Raw genomic sequence first — 24570 nt, forward strand, 5'->3', positions numbered from 1 at the left:
GTGATTTCCAGCACTTTTGAGAATAGGTAAGGACCCTGAGGGACTTAGAATTATCACATTTTCGCGTTACAAATTCCTGGGATTCAAGATGTAAATAATCACCCTGTTACTCTAAAATTTAACTCACGATGAGAAATCAATGGGCTGAAACAATTATAAGGAATTCATTATTTCAGCGATTACTCATTACTTAGTAATGTATTGAGAAAAATATACAAAAATGTATTGGTTTTTGCTTTTTTAAGATGTGTGGCCAAAAAAAACTGAACATACATATAGATTAATCTATTTTAGTCAAATTTATTAATACACATACAAATGTTTATTTCATAATTTGTTATTTTTTTTATTAAAAATTTTGACATTTGAAAAAGAAATGATTCTATAGGTATGTATAACGTTTTGAAAAATATATAATTTTCATGATTTAAATACTATACATTGTATAGCTGTATGTATCTGAAAGATATTTCTTTTCAAATTTTATAGGCAGCAGATATAGATACACACTCACACAAACAATATATACATATGTACGTATATTGTTTGTTCTGAAAGTAGAGAGAAAAATTCTTAAAAAAAACAATAAAAGTATTGCGTGAAAATGAAACACACATACAAAATGTTGAAAGGAAAATTCTATTTTTAAGTTTTTGTTAAAGAAAATAAAAAAAAGCTTTTTTTTCTATTTTTTCGAAATTCTACAAAATATATTGAAACTTTATCGAAGAATTATATGTGTGGCAGAGAGCTAGATGCAAATGAGTATAGATAAAAAAAAATTGAAATAAAAAAACTAAATTTAAGTTTTTTTAGGGAAAAGGAAATATAGTACTGTGTTAAGACAATTTAGGTGGGCGTAGCAGGGGCAGGGGAAGGTTAATATTTATTTAGGAAATTTAGAATAAAACAAATATTTGGAACAAAATTTTATACAAATGTGTTGGCATTCAAAAGTATTAAAACTATTTTGTGTTGAAAAAAGCTTATTTACGCAGTGAAATCTTTTTAAATACTAAAATTCGAAATGGTTTTTATGGCACTCAAGACCCACCAACCAAAAAAAAATTTAGAAAAATAGAAACAAATGAAAATAAAATGTATGTGGGTGGGTGGTTGGTTGGACGATTTTCACGAAAAGAAAAATCTTGCAAAAGCGACAAAATATTATTTATTTATAAAACATTTTTATTCTATTTTTTGTTGTTATTAGTCTTATTATCGTCGTTGTTGTTATAGTTGATTCAGTAAAAAGATCTATAAAGAACATCATACTGACAAATGAACCAACCGACCAGCCTTTCCCCTCCCCCAGAAAAAAAAGTAATATGTATGTATATTCACATTAAAATTAAGAGAGTATGGGTAAAAAGAAAAATAGCATACACACGCACACATACATGAACATTATACATATATACAGATATTGGAGGATCTTGGTGTGAATATAAGTAAAAACCCATAAAATTTAGTTATGTATGTGTTAAAATATATCTATCTGTGTAGTATATATATGTATAATTGTATATCAATAACACCTAATTTTAAGTTCCATTTCTTAATAAGAATTTTGACTTTTCTAATGAGAAATAAAATCAATAAGATCAATTTGATTTGAATAAGAGTGGGAAGAAGATTTCATTTAGTTTTCAAACAAAAAAAAAATATATATAATAAAGATTTCTAAAAAAAGTTTCAAGGTAAGACTTACCTTCTTTTGTTGCTTTTCCCAGGCAGGATCCAAAAGTCCCTCACGCTCCCATTCCTCTTCTTGTTCCATATAACCATCTCCATACTCCATGGAGAGACCGTTCTCCATCATCATTTTGAATTCGTGTTACTGTATTTAAAATGACGTTTTAACCGTTAAAAAATTTATTCGTTTGTTTTTGTTGTTTTTTTTTTATTTAATTTAATTTGTTAAAATTTGTATGTTTCTTTTATATTATTTTGTTTATTAAACTAATTACTACTTAAAAATTCGCAGTTTATTATTATTGTTTCAGAGTTGTTTGTTGTTGTAGGGGGGACAGGAGATTTTGTGAAAAAAAGTAATTTTTTAAAAATTGACCATTAAATTTAACAACAAACAAAAAATACAGTTGTGAATAAAATATATTAAAATATTTATAAATTTATTTCGTTCGGAGTATCCTTAAGATTCTAAATCTAAAATGTCAAATGAAAAAATAAAAAAAAATAAGAAAATTAATTGAAAGAAAATCGCCAAGAACAAAAATTCTTATAGCAACAACATATAAAAATATCTAATTTTAAATTATTCACAAAAAAAAAAAAAATATTTTTTTATAATTTTATTCTTTTCAACTAAAATATATATTTTTTTGGCACAATTTAAAGAAAATGTCTGCAAAATTTCATTGAATTCTCTTTCAGTTATTTCGTAAGCGTTTTTTTTTTCATTTTATTTTTATTTGTCAGCAAATATTTGCAATTTTCGTAATCATAAGCATAATTATATTTTATTTTCGTTTCTTATACAAATTTGTTTTTTGATAAAAAATTTCAATTAAAATATTTGAAATTTCTATAAATTTATACGTTTCGAATTCGAATTTGATTGTATAACACAAATGCATATTTTGTTTTTCAATTAAACTTTAGTATTTATTTAAATATTTTTCCGTTTTTTTTTTTTTAATGTTCTATATATATTTTTTTGTATAAAGTATAAATAAATTTAGTATATTATATATTCATGCACTATATAGATTTTTTTCTTAAATTTTATTAAAAGTCCAAAATTTTAGTTAAAAAAAAAATTTAAAGAAAAAAAAAAAAATTGGAAAAATATATACGTGTGTCGCTTGCAAAGAGAATGACCCGCTCGCGTTGGTAGCCAACTCAAAACTAATGTTGCGCCAGCGATAATCGTGCGTTCGAACTCGTAGAAAACTTTCTGTTTTGATCTGTGCAACTTGAATTTATGTGATCCGTGTTGTGTGTGTTTGCTGTGAGGTGTTTTACTCACTCACAGCACAAAACAATGTGATAAAGAAAAACCAGAAAATGAAATACCGCTGCTGTTTTTCTTCTTTTCATTTCTTACTTCAGCTACGGAGCGCGGAGACGACAGCGTCAACAACGTCGTCGTGGCTATCGCTGACGTTGTCGATGTCAATATCACTAACGTCATTGATATTGAAAAAAAAAAAAGACGGGGAAAACAAGAAACATACGAAACAAAGAATGAATATCCAACCACAGCAATATCAACAGTTATATTGTTTTAAAGAAAGTTGCTTCGAATCAAGTCGATATTAATGCAACAAAATCGGCAACATTGTTAAGAGAGGTGACGAGAAAAAGTTGTTGTTGCTGTCGTCGTAGCTCGGTCACAGGGACAGGAAAACAAGCTAACAAAAACAAAAAACAATCAAATTGGCAAAAAAAAAATAATCACTCATTCATTATACATTATTTCATTTACTCATACATTTATTTATTCATTCATACATTCACTCGCTCACTTACTCATTTGGTCAATATTTATGGTTCTTGTCTCGCCGCTCCTGTCTAGATTATTGTGTCTTGACACAAATGCTGTTGACCCATTATAAATATGTCTGTCTGCCTATTACCATATGTAAGATCAACAGGCAAACATACTAAATAAATTTATCGAGTGTTAAATGGTAACAGGGATGTCATCATTAAAATCACACGGATCACATAGGATACGTTTATATACGAGAGTTTGTTAAATAGTTTCGATATAGATTAACCGTGTTAAAGAAATATCAAAAGCTAAATTTTTATAGATATGAATGTCATGTCGTCACAATGTCTTTTTGCTTTAGTGTAATGAATTGGCCACCAATATTATGCGATTTGACATTGCTAGACTTTTTCTTATGAAATCAGGAATAAATATTAATCTGATTAGTAACAGAACACAGATTTATATATGTATCAAGATCAGCCATGAAATCCACTTTGAGGGTATAGAACGCTTCATATTTAGAGATACCCGGCATTCTTTGATTAACCTAGATGTCGTAAAGACACTAACTAGATTCTGAATAGCAGCTTTGCACTCAGTATATATACATATATCCCCCGATATGTGATAGTACCTTAACCAATTCGCTGGTCGTTTGATAGCACATATTTCTGCCTGAAGAACACTACAGTATTTATGCAGTCTGAAGTTACACCTGCTGGAGGTGGGTGAGTCTCTTAATTCTGAATTACTTCCTGAAATCATGGTAAGAAAGTGATTATCGAAGTTGGGTGATTCGAAATGTTTTATGATTCTTGAATGCGCATAATTTCTGTAACCAGACCACGAGCCAACCAAACCAAGAGCATATTGAATAGCCATTATGTCAGCTGGTAACCAATTCAATGGTTGCACAGTGTAAAGTATGCTCCATTGCTTGCCACCACACTAATACTCCATAAAACAGTATGGGCTTAACGATAGGATAGTTTACTATCTAAGTTTACTACCAGGCACTTTGCGTGATCCATTGTTTTTAATCTAATATCATTCAACTTTGTTGATATAAAGTTTTCAATTTTATACCTCCTAGTGAAGAGAACTAGTTCTGTTTTAAGTGTATTTACCCTGAGTACACGGGAAACACTCCAGTAACTTAATAAATTAAGAGCAATTTTCGTACCCGTGAGCAGTTGAGAGTCGACACCTAATCCTCCTAGCGCAGTTGGGATAGCATTGAGTTCAACATTATTTAAGAGAGTACTCTTTATGTAATAGCGTTCTAGAGTCTTGAGCATGAAGGACGCAAGACTAATTGGTCTATAATAGGTTTCATATGAAATGCTTTCTCTCCCGTTATACCTCATCCACATATTATGAATATATAGCGTACTTAGGCATGTCTTGTATATTAATAGCAACCATAGTATGAAGATCTGTGGGAATAATTCCGTTAGGACCCCGTGATTTGTATAGATCGAAACTGTTAAGCATTCAAAGAATCCTTTCTCTTTTAATAATAACAGAGCTAAAGTTTGTCGTGTTGTAATTCAGGGTTGTCACTATTCCATTATTTACAATGGGTTGACATAACGGAACTTTAAAGGTCTACTTTTGAAAAAATATTCCACAAATGTATTTTATTTCCTTTTGTTCGTTTTATAAACTGATTAATTAAAATTTCGTTGACTTGGAACAGCATGGTTTACTAAAACCAAACTTGTAACATGTTGATACTTCCAAGCTAAGATATATTTAGGTTCCATTTTGACACTTAAGGCGAAGTTTACGCAGGACTGCAGCAATCAAAATGTTTGCTAGCAGCAGAATTCATACAAACGCAGGGAAAAAAGCATATTTCATCGATTCATTAATTGCCACGAAAAATGAATCCATTACAGTAACCCAAAACGTAGAAGATCATGTGTGAAGACTGAACAAGACGGCGAATGGATACCAAAGCCAAATAGCGATAACGGCGGTAATGATCTGTATTTGATGGAACCTGTCAAAATCTGTCAAAACAATCACAAGGAACCTGTAGCGAATGCAGCTGTTCCATTTGCGGCCCATCTGGCGCATCTTATTATGATGATGTTCCCCATTGTTATTACAATCCGGGGGGAAAAGAGGTGCTACCAATACCTCTAGTCTGTCGGCACTATAAACTGGTGGTGTGAAATGTATACTCGGCCTTTCCTTGGAATGATTTGTCCTGGGGTCGAACCAGGAGCCACAGGTCATCGGACTTTGTCTTGTACCAGTTATGGGAGAAGTACCTTCGGGATGGACGTGGTGTCTGTGGTTTAAACATAAACTCACGGGAAGATAATGGTGGTTAAAAGTCTATAATTCAGGATAAGTTCGGTGCTGTTGCTGAGACAAAGGTACCCCGCAGAGGAGTGACTGTGAAACTAAGCGTTGGAAATGAGTTGGTACGGATGAATGTTGGGATATGCGGACCATAGCCACCCGAATATCTAGAGTAAGTGTGTCGGTTGATGTTCTCAATGAGTGTGTCGGTTAAAAGAGAAGTGTGCTGGGTTAAATTGTGGAAGAAAGGTATCTTATACAACTGATAGTAAGAACTTGTCTTTGACTTATTTGAAGGATTCGTATTTTGATCTACCGATTACATCTCTAGGTGCTGTTACCGAATCAACAGAGACCATTCCATTTGTGTCTTTGTAAATGGAAATGATGTTTTTGCATCCCAAAAGTTACACAACTGGGCAGCGATGGTTTGAGAATAGATATCTCAAGTACTCATACATGGTCGCGCGATTCATGTTCGAAGATAAGTATAGTATCATTTTGCTTATGCATCTAAACTATATCCAGAACCAATTAAACTGTATTTAGTAACCAATTAAAACTGTATTTCATAAAAATTTTATCATTTGCTACTGTAGTATTTTTTGTGTAAATGATTAAATATTTTAACTTGCAATTTTAATTAAACCGCAATAAAATGTTGTTTTTAATTTAGATTTAGATATTTAGAAGACAACATGTTTTAAACAACTGTATGCGCATAACTATTCGTACATTAGGGTAATTTTTTTAAGAAATTCTTTATTTTGATCGAATTGAGACTGGAATTACTAGAGGGAACTATTTTGTTGTGTTTTTGCTTATTTATTTAATATTTTTTATAGCTTTCCCTGTATTCCTGAGTATCCGAATACGTGCCAGACTTGCTCACTTTTACCCTAGTCTCGTTAGGGTAACCCCATAGGAGCTTTGTGGTCCTACCCACCGTTTCACAACTTTACAACTGAGAGATTATTCCGTTAAAACTTTCTCATAGGTTTCAGATTTAACTTAATTACCGGATATCGCCCTAATTGCCCTCTGACTGTCGGTAAATATGTTAACCCCTGTTGGCGCCATATTTATTCTAAAACAATTTACGCATTCCGTTAATGCTCGAACTTCTGCCTGGAAGCTAGTTTTGTGATTAGGTAAACGGTAGTATATTTCTCTTTCTGGGTCTTCAGTATAGGAACGCATTGTCCCTCAATTTAGACCCATCCGTGTAGCAACGGATTCCTACTTATATTTGCTCTAATGTTCCGCTTGACTAAGAAAATCTATCTGGCATCAGTGTTTCAAAGATCCCGACATATTCTGGTATGCGATCGGGCACGTTCAACGATTGTGTTTAGCCTTCCAATGTATCCAGTATACTTTAATGACGTGGCCTATAACCGATTTTGGTCAGTTCTCCTAAACTTATGAGTAGTTCGGCTGTAAGTGCACAGAGGGAAAAAGAAATATACACGCTTGGTACCAAATTGGCACCAAAGAGTTTGTAATTTTTCAATAACAACCGTTGTCAAAGTATATACATACGTACGACAACACTATGTCGCAACGTTGTCAACATTGCAACAATTAGTTGTCGAAATCTAAATTTTTTACACATACGTTGTCTAAATGTTAACAAACGTGGTAAGTTCACTATTGCAAACAATCCGTTGCCAATAGTGAGCTTACCACGTTTGTTAACATTTAGACAACGTATGTGTAAAAAATTTAGATTTCGACAACGAATTGTTGCAATGTTGACAACGTTGCGACATAGTGTTGTCGTACGTATGTATATACTTTGACAACGGTTGTTATTGAAAAATTACAAACTCTTTGGTGCCAATTTGGTACCAAGCGTGTATATTTCTTTTTCCCTCTGTGTGCAGCCTCATATCTTATATATGCATGTTTCAATGGGTGGAATATCCAGCAACGTTTATAGTCCCTTGGCCACCCATGTAGGCGTAGGTACCGAAATACTCGCACATCTCGCAGCTTATCTAACTGTTCCTTAACATGTAGTTGATCAAGTTACGAATCACCCAGTCAACATAAAACTGGTCTAAAGATCGGATAAGAGTATCAGTGTCTGTCAAATTATTGAACTTACATACTAGGTCGAATCAACAAGTCCGTGTCCTTGTGAATTTCGCGTTCATATTAGCTTTGACTCTTTATGGTGCTAAATCATTTCGATACCGAAAAAGTAATAGAAACCCTAATAAACTAAAGTATAAAAAAAAATGATTGTATATTAGAGTGCTCCAAAAAAACGAAGTTCCGAATTTTGCCCGTCCCCCCCTCTAGAATTGTTCTATGGGTTGTAAAACTATGTCATACAAAAAATTAGCTGATAGGATAACGTTAACAGGTGCCGCAACGGCACTAAAGTTTCCAAGTGCATTTACAAGGGGAAAAAATCGATTTTTTTCAGTTTTTGCTAAAATTTTGCCACTTAATAATAAACTTTACAATGTATTGTGATGGAATCGCAATGTACACATAATAAGCTTTTCGGAAAGATATAAAACATAAATATTGGTTGAAAACTTTCAGAGTTATTGCAAATTCCCCAGACCATTAACGTGTCTCACAGCACATGAATTCGAAATGTGACAAAAAAATTAACATTTTTTAGGAAATATTGTAAAAAAACATTTTGTTACTTAAAATATATCTATAATAACTAGAATGTTAGCTTTTGTCTTTATACGATAACGCAAACTTGTTCTCAGCTATGGTTAAAAAAGTTTGAATTTTTCAACGGCCGTTTCAAATCTCCAATTTCAGTTTTTTTGAAACTTTGTTAAACAAATTTTAAAATTTTTAGAAGATCTCATGGGGATTTATGGACAATAGATAAGGGAATAAAACGGTAAAAAAATTAGATCAATAATTCTTACAGTTTAGCTGTACCTGCGATTTGAACTCGGCGGATTTCGGGAAAATCGCATTTTTTTATAATATATTAGAGAATACGTATTAATTTTTTACTGTTGTACATTTTAAACAAAGTATTTTCAGAGTATTATAGACCAGATAATATAAAATATATATTCCAAGTTTTATTCAATTCGGACATTCTTAACCCATAAAATGTGGAGTTCAAAGGTCAAATTTTGCTATATTTGGGAATTCTCAGTGTACCATATCGAAATATTATGTATTTGTCGGTCATATTTAATAAAGATGACTTGAATTTTTAGTATAAAGTCTTATGTTTAAAATAGCAGCGAAAAAAAGTAAAATTAACCCTTTAAAACACATGGGAAAAATTTAACCCCGAAGATCAAAAAATCGTAAAAACACTATCCATTTGAATAATGCTCTATATAATTAGAGGAATAACATAAATAAAACAAAAAAATATATATTAGGTATAAAAACTTATGAATTAACCCTTTTTGAACCTATAAAGTTTGTATTTTTAGACATATTATGTCGAAAATGGTCCGAAAAAATGGACTACATAAATTATCAGTTTTAAAAACAAAATTTTTCTTTTAAAAATGTACACCTATAGTTTACTCCATAGTCGAAAAGGGTTAAAGTATAATTTTTTATACTTAATATATACGTTTTTGTTATATTTCTGCTATTTCTCTAATTATATAGAGCTTTATTCAAATGGATAGTGCTTTTTCAAATTTTTGAACTTTGGTGTTAAATTGTTCCCAAGTGCCTTAAAGTGTTAATTTACCTTTTTTCACTCTATTTTAAATATCGGACTTTATACGATAAATTCCAGTAATTTTTGGTAAATATGGCCAACAAATAAATAATATTTTAATATGGTGCACTGAGAATTCCCAAATATAGCAAAATTTAACCTTTGAACTCCACATTTTATGGGTTAAGAATGTCCGATTTGAATAAAACTTGGAATATATATTTTATATTATCTGGTCTATAATACTCTGAAAATACTTTGTTTAAAATGTACAACAGTAAAAAATTAATACGTATTCTCTAATATATTACAAAAAAATGCGATTTTCCCGAAATCCGCCGAGTTCAAATCGCAGGTACAGCTAAACTGTAAGAATTATTGATCTAATTTTTTACCGTTTTATTCCCTTATCTATTGTCCATAAATTCCCATGAGATCTTCTAAAAATTTTAAAATTTGTTTAACAAAGTTTCAAAAAAACTGAAATTGGAGATTTGAAACGACCGTTGAAAAAATCAAACTTTTTTGACCATAGCTGAGAACAAGTTTGCGTTATCGTATAAGGACAAAAGCTAGTATTCAAGTAATTTTTAGTATATTTTAAGTAACAAAATGGTTTTTTTACAATATGTCCTAAAAAATTTAAATTTTTTTGTCACATTTCGAATTCATGTGCTGTGAGACACGTTAATGGCCTGGGAAATTTGCAATAACTTTAAAAATTTTCAACCAATTTTTGTGTTTTATATCTTTCTGAAATGCTTATTCTGTGCACATTACGATTCCTTTACAATAAAGTGCAAAGTTTATTATTAAGTTGCAAAATTTGAGCAAAAACTGAAAAAAATCCATTTTTTCCCCTTGTAAATGCACTTGGAAACTTCTGAGCCGTTGCGGCACCTGTTAACGTTATCCTATCAGCCTAATTTTTTGCATGACATAGTTTTACAACCCATAGAACAATTCCAGAGGGGGGGACGGCCTGTCGGATAAAATTTTTTTTCCTTCATACAAGCTTGGAGCACTCTATTGTATATATATATATGAAATCCATAATCTGAAATTAATTTTTGTTTTATGCTAGAGATAAAAATTGTACAAACGATTGAACATGGTTGTAATTGGATGGCAATGAAAGTTGTCTTCTCTTTTCTTTTCTTTTTGTCTTAACAAATTTGGCAAAACAAATTTTAAATTGTGCTTTTGATCAATTCAAGTAGCATGTCTGTCCCCCCACTTTTATGTGCGTAACTTTTTCCATTGAATAGATACAACAGCGCCAGTATTGTGTGTACAAAACTTATATAGATTTAAAAAGCGATTTAAAAGAGTGATTGCTTTTTTTGTCAACATTACAACTAGATATCAATGGAATTATATTTCAGAATGTTCTTATTTCTAATTTCATTTATATATCTTTCAGAAATTTCCAATTAAATGTTGGAATATTTTAATGAAATTGTAAATACAACTTAACGTAGTATTTTTATTATAGAATAGATTTTCTTAAAATTATAAAAAAAAGTTATACAGCCTTGTTATTACTGAAGTATGAACCCCACACATATTTGATTCTTTTAGACTTCTGCACTAACCAACCAACAAACAAACAAAAAAAATTAAGTGTATAAAAAATGAATTATCAGCGACAACTACAAGATGAGACAACAATTACTCTTCTAAAATGTTCAGAACAGTGCAGTTAGTTCGATTATGGTTACAAACTCAAAACATTATGATCAGCATCATCTCTTATTGATTGAACGCTCAACGTTCTACCTCAGTAATCACTGATCTATTAATATAATAAAAATCCATTATTCGGCTGTCGCAATTTCAAAAGTTTGACATGTTTCATCACTCTCTCAATCAATCATTCACGTTTTAATAATAAAACACAAAATAATATTCTCAAATAATATAAATAAATATATTTGTATGAAAATTGCACGTATATATTAAAGTGTTAATTTTTATAAGATTTCTGATTTTATGGTTGACTAGAATTTTTCTATTAAAAAAAAAAAAAAACTTTAAATAATTTGCGATGTTGAACATTGTCGCAAAAAGATCAATAAGATATGTTTCAGTGTTTACATGTTCGACACTTTGTCATCACATTTAAATTAACAGAAAACTGATGGATATGCGAAAGAAAGAAATTTTATTGTAACCCACTAAGTGAGAGCATTCATAACTACATCATTTTTGCAAGATAATTTGGACTAATTTTTATTTCATGAGTATGCGGAAATCTTTCCAAATACTTACGGATCGTTTACGTACGACAGCTCAAGTTTTTTCGCCATGAAGTGAATACCAGCAGATATCTGAGTTAAAAATTCATTTCGGCTCACTAACGACAGTGGATTGGATAAGCACTGATAATAATCACTTCTACAAATGTTATAATTTAGGTTGTTGTAAAAAACATTGACACTGGCCGATTTGGGTACCATTGGGACAAGAGGAGAGTTAACAGAAAGATTGAGAAAGTAGAAAGCTTTAAGAAAAGATAACTGAGACGAAAAATGAGAGAATGTCGATTAAATTGATCGAAATCCCAATATAATTTAAATAGAGATTTTGATCAATAAGATTAGAGTAAAACGCTTGTTTCAAAGTCCGATTATGATCAGTCTCCAGAGCAAGACAAGTACACAAAAGATGAGCTACTGTCTCCCTATAGAATTCTGTCTATAATTTAAATGGAGATTTTGATTAATAAGATCAGAGTAAAACGCTTGTGGCAAAGTCCGATTATGTTCAGTCTCCAAAGCAGGACAAGTACACAAAAGATGAGCTGCTGTCTCCCTATAGAATTCTGTCTAGAACCTATTGAATTTTGATATAGAATAATATTGCATCTGGCCAGTTGCAAAGGACCCAAGAATACTTTCCAGAGATTGATACAGAGTCAAAAAATAGGCGGATCAAATTCTAGACTATTGGTTTATGGGCCACACAAGCCCAAAGGTCTTGAGACATATCACATCAAATTATTATTAATATTACTATATGATCGAATTTCGCCATCTAATTAGGTACATACGGCATACATGAACTATTTGTATCTGTTATACATACGAATCACGAATTGTTAGCCGTTTGACTATCGGTATAAATACGAATGTCCTGATTTGATATTCAATACTACCTTAGCCCATACAGAAGCAGATACCAGTCGTTGGGGCTAACTCAAGAAACTCCAGGGAGATAAGAGACCGGCAGGACTGCAATGAACATTATCAACTTGCTGGAGTAGCCAGTTAAGAAAAACAACCAGTTAGTACGTGTTATTCTAATAGCTTCGGCTATAAGAAGATCAATGAATCTCAATGAGACCTTTTGATCCATGACCGCTTAAAATTATTCTTCCAGTTTAAGGGTGGTCTTGTTACTCTTCTGGTCCCAGAGATAACCATTCGGCTTGTATTAAAATATCTTTGTCTCTTGTTCGTCGGGAAAGTCAAATAAAAGGTGTTGTACCGATTTTTCTTCATAAAATTCCAAATGTTTGTCCACTTAGAATACGTATCATCATACTAACCTCTTATTTCCTTATTCTGAGAAGGCTTCTGGCTCTGCTCTTGTTTGGATTACCCAATAGAATCTTTGTGGTTTATTATTCCGATAGGCCTTATGGGTTTCTTTCGTTCATATTTTTAATCAAGTCCTTTTTGCGTATAACGGTTTTGCGTTCTTCAGGTTAACTTCTTCGAGTTACCTTCCCTTTAATGCAAGTACATTTGCTATTTCTGTGGCGATTATTCTGAAGATGCCTGGTTTTAAAGGAAAGCTTATCTCAGCGAATGTATTCGGTTAAAGCGTTCTTACAGTCCAATATGGACTTAGATTTAACCTTATCGCCTGATATAGCCTTCTGTCTGTCAATAAATATGTTAACCCCTGTTGGCGCCATATTTATTCTTATCCAATTTACGCATCCGTTATTGTTCGAACTTCTGTCTGTTAACTAGTATTATGATTATGAAGAAGTTAATATCCTTATATTTTTGAGTCTTCAATATAGAAAGCCCGGACTGCTTTGTCCCCCAGTTTAAAGCCATATATTTGTAGCAACGGTTAACACGGGTATTAGTTTTAATGTTAAGCTTTTATCTGGGATCAGTATTTCAAAGTTCCCGACATATTCTGTGTCAGGTATGCGACCGGGCTCATTATGCTTCCATAAGAAATCTTCTAGAATTTCTATCCAAGGCCAACAGGATTAAGGTAATTTTTTTGTGAAAGATAGTATTGAAGCTATATTTTTAACAAAACCAATAGTCGATCTATTAAGACCCATTACAAGAGCGCTAGGTAAAGGAAAATATAAAGGCGTTTATCTAATTTCCGGTTGTTTTTAATAAGTTTATTTGTTTTTTAATATCTAATATACAATAAACGAAAATGCAAAAAAAAAACAAAGAAAACTTTTCAGCGTTGCAACTTTCAAAATTTCGAAAGAAAGTGGGAACACCCTACTGTGGAATGTGTGAATTGATTTATAGATTTACACTTTATTAACACCAATTTTTAGGTATTATGACGATGAAAACCTAACAAAATTATAGGAATAATACACAATTTAATATATAATATATATTTCTGCATAATTGAGTTCTAGATGATTTGATTTTCAAAACTTTAGACGAATTTTGAACACTGCATGAAGTCTCATAGATACACATACATACATATGGTTCATAATATTCACACCCACTCATTATAAAAGTAAAAAAAAGTGCCCCACATCATGTGAAAACAATTTTAACCATAAACAACAGAAGAAGAGTAATTATGATGAAAAATAACAGTACAAGGTAAATAAATAAATGTTTGTTTGCAAAAAGAAAAAAAAACATAGTACATATTTTGAAAAACATTTTTTTAAAAATAAATTAAATAAATTTATACTTACACACATACATATGTATGTATTTACTAGAACAACTTTTACGATATATTCCTATATTAGATTGGTTCATTAAAGAACCAAAAAATATGCCTAACTATAAGTGCAACATAGAGATTTGGAGCAAGATATACCCACATAGCACAGTGGGGCAGAATGGAAATTTTTTGGAAATAAATCTGGCATTTCTAAACGGCTGATCCGATCGGGATAAAATTTGGCGTGAGCGAAGCCAAGGAGTATTCGAGTTTAAGTTTTGAAGAAGAACCCTGCAGATGCCCCAGGGACGGCGCTGTGGCGGCTCAAAGTAGGGTACCTACGACATGTAAAATTTTTAAACTCGTGCCATTTTTTTGTTTTTCACCCAAATACAAGGACATACTACTTATCTCTTATAATATCCGAGTTATAGGCATATAAAAATTTAGTGATACAAAATTTACCATACCTTGGTCCGCCTTTTTTTGAATACCGGGCGTAATTTTGGACCAAATGGACTCAATTTTTTCTTGTTAGTTAGACAACAAAATTTCCAATAATATACAAAAAATTTCAGATCAATATTGTTTACAGATCCAAAAATATACGTTTTTTAATTTAAAAATTCAAAAAATTTTAGATTTTTGGCATTTTTTGCCAAAAATGTGTCTTAACTCTTTTATTAATAAAATAAAATTTTTATTAAGAACATATAACAATTTTATAGTTTTCTAAAAGGTATCTTTACGCAGAACGCTTTGGCGTAAAAAACTTGTCCTATTTTTTGAAAATGTTGCCACTGCGTCCTTCCGAATATGACCTATTTTTTATCAAAACTTCAACTTTGGGCGACATGTTGTAAAATCCCAAAGCTGGGATCAGAAAACTGAAAGCAGTTTTGGAAACCTCAATATGTTTTCTATTTACTCCAAAAGTATTTTCCCAGCCCTGAAAGAAATGTGGACCCTATGGGCAAAAAAGTAAAAAATCCCATTTTTGGGATTTTCATTCCTATTTTTGGGAATTGCGGGATGCCCTTTGACCTTTTCAATTTTTTTTTTGCATATTCTTATTTGAAATGACAAATTTAACAAGCGTTGAAAATTTCATTGAGTTTTGTTCATAAATAAAGATTTTGTCATATATTACATATTTGTTTAATTTCTAAAACTATGATTTATATCAAAATTTTAATAGGATCGCAGATAGCTACAACAATTTAGTCCATATTTATCCCTTAATATCATTTTTTAGTTAGATATGGAAATTCTCGACCCTTTACAAAAAATTTCAAGCCAATATCTCAATTACATTCAAAAATATGTTCATTTAAACCTGTGTCCTTTAATTTCATCTTTTTCATATTTTAGTATTAAGTATGACAGCACATATTTAAATCTTATATTTACCTATTTTCTATTTGTTTGCTTATCCTTATAATTGAAAGGTCCTATTATGCTTGAATTTTCAAAAATTTATAACCATATTTTACCTAAATTTTTTCGACAGATCATTTCGTTCTGTTTCGTTTATGATCATGTAGGTAAAAATATACAGGTAATGATAATTTCGATTCATTCACTAATAAGAAATATCAATGACTGAATTACAGGTTATAGTAATATAGTCCTAAATGTTAATAGGTAGACAATTCGTAATTTTTTACTTTGGAATAGCTGTATCGGAAATGACAAGAATTGGTATATAAGTAAACTTCTCAGATTTTAAGTACCATATTTAATAAATCTACAATGAAGATTACATTAAAGTACGAAGAGTTGTGTTCCGTTTTATGGAGTATATCTTCAAAAGGGCCAGAAAGAATTGAAGACATTTCAAATTATATAAAAACTACATATAGTAGAAAAGTAGACAAAACAGGCATATCAAAAATTGAAAACTTTTTAAAACTTTTTGATGTAAAAAGTAAGTCTGTGGATGGAAATCAAAAGAAATTTCGATTAAAATTTTGTAGTTGGATGGAAACTACTACGGAAATCTCAACTTACAACACATCAACAGGAGCGCCTTGCAAGTCATACGAAGACTTATGTTCAAGGTAAAAAAAAAGAGGGTCACACAAAAACTTTTTTCAATCTCAAATGAGGAAATTGCTGATACATTTAACGAAATGCTGAAAAAGGAAAACCAACATATGGATGTCGTACATATTGCAACTATTCTTCCTAATGCATCACCAAAACGACTTAAGCGAATTGTGGAAAGTATACCAACTCCAACATCATAATCAAATTTTACTGAAGAGGAAGCAATAGCGCTTATGTTGGAACTGGGTCTCAGTCGAAATAAGTACCAAATATTAAGGAAAGCTCTGCATGAAAAAGGACACAATATATTACCATCATACAAGGCGATCCAGGAAAAAAAAAACAAACTATCCTACTAAATCAACAAAAAATAATGAAGAATTGAAAGAACTGAGAGCTGCGGAAAAAAGCATAATCCAAGAAGAATTTAAAGTTCAGATGGGATTAAACATCGACAAACCACTTTCAAGTTGCGGTAGTACAAATGACGGTAATACGTCGAGAAGGTTTTTTCGTGATTTTGAAATTACTTCAAAAATAACTGGAATCGACAAGGAGTTGCTTCGAAGAGTTAAAACTATTTTAATGGCACTGAATAGTAAACATAAAATTAATGAAAATCGATTTGGGGAATACACATCTGAAATTTCTAAATTACTTTTATCTCTGTATCCATGGAGGGAACTAACACCAACAGTACACAAAGTATTGTGTCATGGTCAAATAATAATTGAATCGAATATTCTTCCACTTGGAGAGTTAACAGAAGAAGCCCAGGAAGCGAGGAATCGAGATTTTAAGCATGTTCAACTATTCAGCTCAAGAAAATGCTCCAGGCAATCACAGAATGAAGATATTTTTAATAGTTTACTTCTATCTTCTGATCCTGTTCTTTCAACTATGCGAAAAAGATGGATTTGTTATGAAACTCTATCATCTCAAAACAAGGAAGATTTAAAGGACTTATATTACCTTCTGGATATGTATACCGATATGACAGATTATTTTATAGAAAATAAGTAGTGTTAGGAATTAACTATATAAGTAGGTTGTAAGAATTAATTGTATTATGTTTAAGATAAACAGTTCAAATAAAAAAAGCTATTATACTAACTGATGATATTGTATTAAATTGTGTTTCATATTTCGGTGGGCGGGAAAGGTAATTTGTGTGGGGTGATTTAGGTGTTGTTGTGCGTGGCTCATAATAAAATTATAATTTTTTTATTTTATATACAATATTATAATAAAATAATTAACTAAATAATTTTTAAAAATTGTCCAAATATTTTATTCAACACCAAATGTATGTTCTGTCATACTTAATACTAAAATATGAAAAAGATGAAATTAAAGGACACAGGTTTAAATGAACATATTTTTGAATGTAATTGAGATATTGGCTTGAAATTTTTTGTAAAGGGTCGAGAATTTCCATATCTAACTAAAAAATGATATTAAGGGATAAATATGGACTAAATTGTTGTAGCTATCTGCGATCCTATTAAAATTTTGATATAAATCATAGTTTTAGAAATTAAACAAATATGTAATATATGACAAAATCTTTATTTATGAACAAAACTCAATGAAATTTTCAACGCTTGTTAAATTTGTCATTTCAAATAAGAATATGCAAAAAAAAAATTGAAAAGGTCAAAGGGCATCCCGCAATTCCCAAAAATAGGAATGAAAATCCCAAAAATGGGATTTTTTACTTTTTTGCCCATAGGGTCCACATTTCTTTCAGGGCTGGGAAAATACTTTTGGAGTAAATAGAAAACATATTGAGGTTTCCAAAACTGCTTTCAGTTTTCTGATCCCAGCTTTGGGATTTTAGAACATGTCGCCCAAAGTTGAAGTTTTGATCAAAAATAGGTCATATTCGGAAGGACGCAGTGGCAACATTTTCAAAAAATAGGACAAGTTTTTTACGCCAAAGCGTTCTGCGTAAATATACCTTTTAGAAAACTATAAAATTGTTATATGTTCTTAATAAAAATTTTATTTTATTAATAAAAGAGTTAAGACACATTTTTGGCAAAAAAATGCCAAAAATCTAAAATTTTTTGAATTTTTAAATTAAAAAACGTATATTTTTGGATCTGTAAACAATATTGATCTGAAAATTTTTGTATATTATTGGAAATTTTGTTGTCTAACTAACAAGAAAACATTGAGTATTCAAAAAAAGGCGGACCAAGGTATGGTAAATTTTGTATCACTAAATTTTTATATGCCTATAACTCGGATATTATAAGAGATAAGTAGTATGTCCAAGCATGTTTTTTCAAGATCTCGTCGAGCGCTTTCACAAAATATAAAAATCTTTGTATTTGGGTGAAAAACAAAAAAATGGCACGAGTTTAAAAATTTTACATGTCGTAGGTACCCTACTTAAAACTTAAACTCGAATACTCCTTGGCTACGCTCACACCAAATTTTATCCCGATCGGATCAGCCGTTTAGAAATGCCAGATTTATTTCCAAAAAATTTCCATTCTGCCCCACTGTGCATAGGTACAAACATATGTATATATCGAGGGACTATATTCAATAGTCTCTATCTAAAATAATACAAGTTTTCAGGAGAGCAAAAAAACTGTTTATTTCGCTAGTTCGTGAAGATTTTTTAATTTTTTCTTTTACAATATATTTTTACGACCATATTCTAAACCATTATATAAAAAGAATTTTAATTTTTGCATTATTTACAAAATTATTCACAAATTTATATCAGATAGAGCTTATTTTTCTACGAAAATGTTCATTCAACCAACAGATAGAGAGTTTTTCATGGAAACATAAAATTTTTATTTGAATTAAAATCAATAAATATTATATTTTATACAATTTAATGGAGGAAAAGAAACCAAATTGTTGAAAAAGCAACAGATTATAATGTTTTGGTCCAAAATCAATGTTATATGGTTAAACACGACAATAAAATTGATTTAATTAGTATCATAATGAGCGATATCTCAAAAACTATTAGACCGATTTTAAATATTTTGACGGATTTGTGTTCAGCATGTCCAAATTATTAAGAAGACTTGTTTTGCAACAGAAAATTATCCAAAGGGATCGAGTTTGAAGCAATTTTTGGATAAGATAGAGAGTTTTGCATTCAGAATTTTTCTTTTTTTAAGATAGAGAAATTTAAAAAATTCTATAAAATTGCCAAAAAATATTTTTTTTCTTTGAAATTTATATCACTGATGCGCGATAGTTTGCTGAATATTTTGCCATCAAAATCTCATTTTCATAAAAATGACAGATAGCGACTATTGAATATAGTCCCTCGATATTCTTATATCTTTAAAATTAGATCACAACGACTTCTTACGATCTTCTAAAATCGTTAAGAAAAAAAGTTATAAAACATAAGACCGCATTTTGCCAAAATATTACTAATGATGCAGCACGTTAAAAGTAAACTGGTGCCACCTTGATATGCATAGAAATAAATAACGGATTTATAAATAATTTTTAGATTAATTGCATTTAAAAGTGGAAATGATTTTTCAGCACAATGCTTAAATGTTTTGACGGTTCTTTAAAAACAAAAATAAATGAAAATTCCATTTATATTGTGCATCGTGTATTAACATATATGCTTTATCCTTCGATTACAATTCTTTATATTGAAAGGGAAACTTCTAAGATATAACAGTAGAAAACAAATTCCCCCCACTAATATGTATGTATGTATATTGTGTGTACCACACTTAACTAATCATACTCTTCTTTCACCGATAATCATCTTAGCTCTCTACCGTATATTGTCAATTGATTCCAAAATCTACCATTACATTATATTATATTGCTTCAAATAACATGAACGAAAATTATACACTCACATGTTGATAATGTCTAAGATATAGAGACAATAATGTAACATTTTTACTATAGAGACTTCAAAATTAATGGATAAAAGACCGATGTTCAACCAGAAATTATCGGGTTTGAAAAGAAATAAAACAAAAAAATAAATTAATATGAAAAGAATAGGGTTTGACAATGAAAATATCGGGTCGATATCTACCGAAAGTAATTTTCTGAAAGGCTCCTTATATGTGCACTAGGGACAAATATAATTTCTAGGTACATAAAACTAACTCCTGTCAAATTTCACTACATTTACCGACTAATCAACGTACATAAATATGATCTATTCTGGATGGACATTTGCATGGGGTCTAGGTAAAATTATGGACCGATATTACCAGTATAAGACCCATAGTGCTTTCAAAAGCAATCGTTGAAATACATACAATATTTAGTTCTAGGATTTTTTTACTTCGTAATAATCTGCGGAAACAATTTTGTACGAAGTAATAGAAATTGTGCAGCCATTTGGTTCATCTTAATAAGTTAAGTTTAGTTAACTGGTTTAGATAGTGAGAGATTGAAGATGTCTTTCGGTGTTGATAAGTCATCATCCAAAATCTTAGCTATACGGGACCCGAGCAATGTGCAGTAACATATTATATGTTCCGTGATTTCCTCTTGTAGGCTATAGAATCTGCATAGATTCGCTATAGAGTTGCCTAGAGTGAACTGATGGTATCTGAGACCTCAATGTCCAGTAAATAATCCCGTTAGTACTCTGAGATCGCCCATATTGGGCGATGTAGGCTTTTGGTATTTTCCCTTGGATAGCATTAAAAACACATTGCTTGTCTGAATTGCTTTCCATTGGTAAACAAACTCAGATTTCACTCCAGAGACACACTTAGCCGTTTCGTAGCCAGAGTGACACCCTTGGCCAGTTATCGAGGTAACATAAGGTTAGTTTGTTGTGTCTTACTGTGAAGTCAAACATCTCACAACCTAACTTCGTATAACAATAAAGCATTGAGTGATGTGATATTATAAATAGACCCTGGGGCTTCTCCTCACACGCTTTGAAAGATTGAAGATTGAAGTATAATATCCCTGGAAGGATGGCCTTTTGGAAGTTGGGACGCCATATGCACGCTCCCGTTTCGCCATATATATTTGGACGTCTTGTAAATGGTACAAGAATGGTATTTGAGGGGTTAACACCATATGAATCGCTTCTTGTATCAGCTCAGATATCGTTACGTTGTTGAATACTGTAACAGATATGGCAAGATCGTCTGCGTATCCACATGTACGTAAGTATACGACATTAAGTTTTTCAAGTAGACTATCGATAGCAGTGTCCACAGCATAGGGATAGTACGCCTTCCTAAGGACAGCTGGTAGCCCATATGGCCCTCGATCCTCCACATAGATCAAACTTAATGACTCTGGATGTCAGCATATCCAGTGTTCTATTTCTTATAACAGTATAATGCATGATGTGTTTTCATAGGCTCCTTGTATGCCTATGAACGCACAAAAGGCTATTTGTTTAGACCCAGAGCCTTTTCGATCTCTGTCGTAATTTGTTGTATAGCAGTCACCATACATTTGTCGGGTTTATAGGCAAATTTAAGGCGGTAATGTAACTGCCAAGAAGTATTTCCATTGCTTTTGAAAAAACGAACTAAGGCGGATTGGTCGATAGGATTTTGGCAATTCAAAAACATATATTTTTCTCTGAATTGTAGATTGCAATTAAATTTTTAATATTTCTAATTGTCTTTCAGAAATTTCTATTTGTATGGTAACGTTGAAGTCTGAATATTAGGTGCATAATCAACTAGTACATTAAAAAATTATATAATTTTTTTTAAAATCTGATTAAGTTATATTTCTCACAATATACTATTTCTCACAATCAAATCTAATCGGAAATATAAAAATTATTGGATAACAAACGAAATATCATAAAGTGCTTTTAAATAGGAACTGACATAAATTGTTTTCAAGTTCTGTGTATTTATAATTATTTTATAATATATTAAAGTATATTTTTTTATTCTATTGCGTCCAACATCTATTTTTAATTTTGAACATAAATAAATTTAAATAAAACCTAAATTTTAACGTTTTTTTTTTTTGCTTTCTATATTTTCCAATAAAAAATATTTCGTAAAGAATACACAGAAAAAACAACTAACGGCCAATTTCGAAGAATGCTGACGTATGCATTGTGTTCCTTATGTGCGTATTCGGGTGTATTCTTCATTCAAAAAAATCTATTTTTAAGTGTGCGTTATTTTTCCATTTTACCATCCAATTTTATCACAACAAATTGTGAAAAATATGGTCGTGTGTACAATAGTTTAGAGGAACATTTTTATTTAATATAAAAAGAAATATCTATTTGTTTTACGAAATATTATCAGATGTTAAGCAGTCACACGATTTTGTATTAACAGGATTAAAAAAGAGATTATTGGCGTTTTTTTGTTTTAATAAATTAAAAATTTGTGGTCAAAATCAATAACCGGTTAAGTCGTCTTATAAACTAATCGAGTTATCTATGCCTTTACAAACATAGATTTGATTGGCAACAATGTAGCTGATGAATAAGCGCATTAATGTCCGATAGAAATATAGACATCTTTTGCGGCATTCCGCAAAAAGTTTGCACACAAAGTCTGGATAAAAGGCTCTATGAACATTCCCAGACTAGATGACAACACGAGCCAACTTGTATCATTACTAGGAAGATATGGCCAAACTTAGATAGTCACCCCTATTCTGCATTTGAATTCGAATCAAAATTTTCTCCTTTTGGCAACTTTAGTATTCTGCATTTCGATTAGAAGCTCCGTCACTAAAATAACAACTTAGAAAAACGTAGTTACAATCGTAATGCAGAATACACAAAATAAAAAAAATGAAATTGCTTCTTCTTTTTCTTACGATCGTAGCGTAACTGAATGCGGAAACGTAATCGAAATGCAGAATAGGGGTGAGTAAACGCACGTCATATTTCCTACAACTATTTGGTCCCAATCTAAGCTGTCATTACAGGACACGGTTTATTTAGGAACCAGAAGTTGCCAGGATGAAGAAGAGTAAGAATACGTAGAACATCTTCTCCACCATTGCCCTGCATTAGCAGCAGGCATGGGGGTTAATGATTGCACAAAGTAATTAATTACAACTTTAATTACAATTACTTGTAATGTGTAATTGAACAATGACCCATTACAATTTCTTGTAATTATAATTGAATTTTTTCCAAATAAAATTACTTGTAATGTGTAATGAACCAATAAGCAATTACAATTATTTATAATTGTAATTTAAGTTTTGCCAAAAACAATTACTTGTAATTGTAATTGAAATTTTCAATTAAAATTACTTGTAATTGTAATTTAGATATTACTAATTACAAATGACATGTAATTGTAAAGAACAAAATTCACAATTAAAAGTAATTGTAATTGAAAATTCTTCAATTACAATTACTAGTAATTACAATTACTTCAATTACAAGTAATTGTAATTGGCAAAACTTCAATTACAATTACAAATAATTGTAATTGGCAAAACTTCAATTACAATTACATGTAATTGGTAATGCGTCAATTACAATTACTTCAAATGTAATTGTAATTGAATGTGTAGTCATTACCCCCCAAGCGTGATTAGCAGGCACTTGCTTCAAATTTCTTGGAAATCGACTATTCAACGACCTGTCAGAATTATCCAGTTTAAGATTGAAAAATATTAACGCCTTCATCAGACACATCGATTGGTTTTGAAATCATGTAGCCATATTATTTTACCTTCTCTTCTATTTCTTCCTCTACAACAGGGACCAACAGGACCCAAGGGTGTGTTTTTGCAGCCTGGATGTCTAACCTAATCCTTTAGATTTCTTTTCATAATCAAGCCCTCATAAAAGGACCTCTTCAAACAAATCTATCGGTTTGGTTCTGTGTGGGGAGTTTTGGAATGTATTGGAATGTTCTCTCTGAATTGACTAGCTTTTATCTTCATACGACGAGTCGCCTATCTAAATGAATTCCAAGAGAAATAACTTACTCGGACTGCGGTATATTGATATTGTTAAATGTGACTCTCATTAGCGAGAATTTAATATGTTTACATTTCCAGTTTTTCAACACATCGAATGAACCATATAAAACTGGGTCTGTTACACACTATTCTAACCAAAAAACACACTATTCTGGTCAAAAAAACCAATATGCAAAAATTAGCAAACGATCTGAAGGCTCATCGTCACACTGTTTCAAAATCCATTAAACAGTGTAAGGAGGACCTGAGCATAGAAAGAAAATTTAGATCG

General features: G+C 31.1%; 2 protein-coding genes across 6 annotated transcripts in view; one reads left to right on the forward strand and one right to left on the reverse strand.

Moving 5' to 3' along the window:
- The window catches only part of LOC119611588 (alpha-actinin, sarcomeric), a 29630-nt gene extending 26575 nt beyond the window's left edge, over nucleotides 1-3055 (reverse strand). For 3 of the 5 annotated variants that reach the window (XM_037967255.1, XM_037967251.1, XM_037967240.1), the window contains exons 1-2: nucleotides 2820-3027; nucleotides 1712-2169 (exon numbers count right to left, since the gene is read on the reverse strand). In XM_037967255.1, the coding sequence (XP_037823183.1) occupies nucleotides 1712-1825 (114 nt within the window). In that variant the 5' untranslated portion in view covers nucleotides 1826-2169; nucleotides 2820-3027. Of the gene's footprint in view, nucleotides 1-1711; nucleotides 2170-2819 lie in introns of all 5 variants that reach the window. The other 2 variants (XM_037967252.1, XM_037967247.1) reach the window with 2 other exon arrangements.
- LOC119611674 (G-protein coupled receptor moody) overlaps nucleotides 1625-24570 on the forward strand; it is a 119038-nt gene continuing 96092 nt past the window's right edge. Inside the window, exon 1 of the mRNA XM_037967348.1 lies at nucleotides 1625-1700. The gene's annotated coding sequence lies outside the window, so the exon portion shown is untranslated. The remainder of the gene's footprint in view (nucleotides 1701-24570) is intronic.

Source organism: Lucilia sericata, unplaced genomic scaffold (genome assembly GCF_015586225.1).
Source record: "Lucilia sericata isolate MDLA Ls3-8-SP2 unplaced genomic scaffold, ASM1558622v1 Contig000031F_arrow, whole genome shotgun sequence".
Lineage (NCBI taxonomy): Eukaryota > Metazoa > Arthropoda > Insecta > Diptera > Calliphoridae > Lucilia > Lucilia sericata.